At 43.9% G+C, this 4,347-nt stretch overlaps 1 protein-coding gene across 1 annotated transcript; it reads right to left on the minus strand.

Moving 5' to 3' along the window:
• Window positions 1-678: 678 nt before the first annotated feature.
• Window positions 679-3,866, minus strand: LOC309334348 (uncharacterized protein; the record flags this gene model as incomplete). Its single annotated transcript, XM_081882332.1, has 4 exons — window positions 679-1,094; window positions 1,652-2,047; window positions 2,596-3,027; window positions 3,614-3,866. 4 exons carry the CDS (start codon window positions 3,864-3,866, stop codon window positions 679-681), a joined length of 1,497 nt encoding a protein of 498 aa, XP_081738458.1.
• Window positions 3,867-4,347: the final 481 nt, after the last annotated feature.

Below are 4,347 nucleotides of genomic sequence, written 5' to 3' on the forward strand. Positions count from 1 at the left end.
ACGTGAACAAGTGGAACATCAATACACTTGTGCTCGGGGCTCGCAATCGTGACGAACAAACTTCGACGAGGGCGACAGTAAGACACACTCGTGACAAAAGGCACCACCCAGTACTGTGCCAATAACTGTACCATTTTTGCGAAATAAGAGCCAGCGCCACCTCTTGGTGACTCACTGTCACTAAATGAAATCAAGAGCAAATTGTAATGTAACCGTGTGCAAGGCAATGTATCTCTGTACACGTAGCCTAGCAACAGGTTCCTACCAGTCACGATTGAGCATGATACGATGGAACAATACCGGGACAAGCACCACATCAAGTTTTTCACTCATGATCAACAAACACGACGCATACCGAAAGCAATACAACTCCCCTGCTGTTGCAACAATACCAAATCATTTCCACTCTTTGTACGGAAATAGAAAAGATGTGTCTACATATTAATTCTGAGAGGCACATGGTGCTTCTATCAAAACACAGCCCGCTGCAGTAACAGCACCTTTTCTCGCCGACAAAGAACAGCCCACTGGGTTATTTCAGAAATCGTGACTTTAACTTGACTCGCATAGCATACATATGCAAACACTGCAGCTGCAGTCAAACTGGTCGGACCTGCGTGAGAAGGGAGACTTAGACAAACTTTAGTTAGGTAACTGGCAAAGTCGTTATTTATGAGCTCAGTAAGGCGTGAAGCGTTGCTGCCCGCTTCCAGCTCCGTATGCATTTGTCTGATTGTAGCCGCCTCCGCCCCACTGCTGCTGCATAGCAGCAGGCGCCCCACCTCCTCCGTGAGGACCTTGAGGATTGGTCTGAGGCTGGAGTAAATGTTGAACATACTGCTCTTCTCCTTTCTTCACTGAAACTTTGAGCCTCTTTCCGCTGGCCATGAAGCCATTCATATTATTCACTGCTGTTGCGGCTGATTCAACGCTATCATACGAGACGAAGGCAAATCCACGATTACGCCCGGTGGTACGGTCAGTGGCCACTCGCGCAGACACGACGTTACCGAAACCGCCAAAATTCTGCATTAGATCGTAGTATGTCCACTCGTTGGGTACGTGAAAAACAAAAATATTCGCTCCAGGAGGGCCTGAACATAAGCAACAAGTTGCACAGCGCATGCTTATATGCGTAATACACCTCCAAGGGTTACGCCCAGCGACTCTAATTATTCCTCCTCATCGTCGTCTATACATATGCATCCATAAATATATATATATATATATTTATTTATATTTTGGTACGAACCATAGACAAAAGAACCTGAGTATGTAAAATCTTCATTTGTAATAAGTGCTCGAACATACTGAACCATGCGTGAAAGTTCTTCAAATCCATACAGCCTTTTCGACAATTGCAAGATGACATCGTGATGTTCCAGTAGCTTTGAAGCAAAATAGATCAAATATAACCTTGTGTCATACTACATTCGTGAATGAAGAAGACGTTCTTTATTTTATATATATGAGCTCTAAGAACCGATTCTGATAAGACTACGCTCTAGCAAAGACGTCCAGTACACCACCATTCGATGAGAAAAAAATCAAACATTGTAGATTGCTGATATTAACTTGTATGTGTAAGCACGCATACACACACTATATGAATACGTGAAGACAGAATATATACGGCAGAACATGCTCGTACCTGACTGAAAAGCGCCTTCACTACCACCTGCGCCGCCCGCTGCAACACCCGCACCAGCTCCACCTGCAGCAGCTGCAGCACCCATGTGCGGAGGAGCAGGCGGCAACTGGTAGAACTCTTGAGGTCTGTCCCACGTAGTAACATTCGTATATTCATTGTGGTAGTATGGTCGCCCGTCCTGAGTAAAGTATTCCTTCCACTGACCTGCCACACGCGGGTTGTTATTATTGATCACTGCGCCCATGGCCGCTGCACCGCCACCCATTGTAGCACCTGCCCCAGCTGTAATCCCCAAAGCACCCGCACCGCCCATTCCCAAGCCAGTCGCATTCGTCATGCCCATGCCCATACCCATACGACCTCTTCCCATGCCTGCCCCACCCATGCCCATGTCTGCTAAAAACAGAAGGAACAAATAGAGGGGACACAGTTTGTTCAGTGGAAGGGGAGGAAAGAAAAACACGAATGCTCCACACCATTTCTTAAACGGACGATGATGGACTCCAAACGTGACTAGTTATGTAAAACAATCGAAACAGCACTGTCGAAGAAATAGTCCCTCACGAAGAGTCGGTTATAACGCTCGAAATAATTATACACACACAATCGAGTACGCTACTTATAATGTCGTTAATACCAACTTCACTCCCACCAAAGACGTAAACTGGCTATTAACCACTCAATGCACTCTATTGAATTCGTCTACCTTCTGAAGCACGTGAAAGCATTTTTTCACGTTTCCAAGCGTTTTTCCACAAAATACTGAGGATTAGAAGGAAAAAACCTAAAAAATTGCAGCACCTTCACCTACCTACTAATAGTACAAAGGTCTGCCCCTCTCCACAGAGCATATCAAAAAGATATAAAGAGGTATCGTTCCGACCTAATCAAAATAACTGCTCTTTCTAAAATGCGCCCACGTGTAAAATCAGCAAGTCTCTTACTTTGCTGCATCATTTGTTGCTGCCTCGCAGCCTTCGATTCTGCAAAACGAACTTCTACGGGTCTGCTACAGCCGTCGAAAGTATGTTTGCCTGACAGACTGCGAATTGCATGTAGTGCTTCTTCTTTGAAAGAAAATTTTACAAAACAGCAGCCCTTGCCCGCATGAGTGACAGTGTCTTTCATTACGAACACTTCCTCAACGTTGCCATAAGCGGAGAAAAACTGACGAACTTCTTCATCCATCATAGTCTTGGGAATGGAACCAATAAACAACTTCGCTTGGTCCTGGCCGGGCTCAGTAGAGGATACTGCCAATCCCAATTTCTCTGCTTCACCAGTCGCATATTTTACCGTGATTGCTCCCATGCTAGGCTCCAGAACCCGTGTGCTGTTTAACCCACGAATCGCTGCGTCCGCTCCCGCTATCGACCCTATAGTTACAAATCAAATCAGTTAACGAGATACATTATATTGAAGTACATTTACACACATGTACACATGGCGAGAAAGAGAGACACCTTGATAGAAAATTCCCTTGAAAAAATGCGAAGTTCACAAAATTGAGAAGAAACCAATCTTGACAAAGAGATATTCTCAGATAAGCACTAAAACCCACAAAAGAACAAACAGATTTCCACACACTACCGTTCTCGTATATAGCGCTCCCCCATGCCTTTCGAAAAAAAGGTGGGTATAAACTAGTTTCAACGCATTCCATTCCATACACCAACTACTGTCCTGCGCTTTTCGCGAACATTAAAATGTAAACTTCCAGCCCACTGGACATACGCACATGACCCTTGCTTTATATATAGGTTAAAAAAAAGTGAATGGCAGATCTATCCAATTGATGGTGCCAAAATACTAGGATGCATCTCGTTCTACTATCTATACGAAAAAATGACACCGAAGACACCCATAAAGAAAGGCTTTAACCGTTTCTAAAGATATGAGCTCATTTTGTAAGCCGTTTAGATATACAATGAGCTGAGTTGAGTACTCCGGGCGGTGACTTACCCATCTTGACAAAAGCACTGTTTTTGTGTTTGTTGGTGGTCTTGTCGCGAATTATGACAGCTTCTTTGACTTCGCCGAATTCTTCGAAAATTGGACGCAAAGCAAGGTCATCCATACTCTGCGGCACCCGTCCAACAAAAAGTTTAATTTCCACTTGGGGCGCCGAATGGCCCGGAGATGGTCGGTGACCTACGCTTCCGCTGCCATTCTCCACCTCCACTCCTGGCTGACTCTGTTGTAATCCAGTCTCCATTTCATAAACGATACAAAGTATACGAAGAAACGCGACGAAAAGACACTTTGTACACACGATTTTTCACTTCCAACCTATACAAAAAGCATCAAAAAAATGGTATAATTCTAGAATGAAAATATAATTACACATTTGATGCAGAAAATACAGCGCCAGGACGCTACAGTAGAAACAATAGCGAGATGAAGCAATTTGCAAAAACAGACACACAACAAAACAACTCAGTCGGCAATGCGGCATCTAAAAAGTCCCTCCGCCTCATACTGTCACATGCAAAACTACCTTATACCGTAGTTTAGCCAACTCTAAAATTATGCTCCAATTTTATAAATTTGTATATACGTATCCCTATCAAGCTGGATGAGGAATTCATATAAAAAGCCATCTTTCTGCAGGCAAACATATACCTATGAACTCGTTCACATTCGCCGCTGACTGAGGTTATCACATTTACACTATAGACATAAACGCATTCCAATAA

The sequence above is a fragment of the Podarcis erhardii genome (assembly GCF_964252035.2).
Source record: "Podarcis erhardii genome assembly, contig: HAP1_SCAFFOLD_586, whole genome shotgun sequence".
Classification (NCBI taxonomy): domain Eukaryota; kingdom Metazoa; phylum Chordata; class Lepidosauria; order Squamata; family Lacertidae; genus Podarcis; species Podarcis erhardii.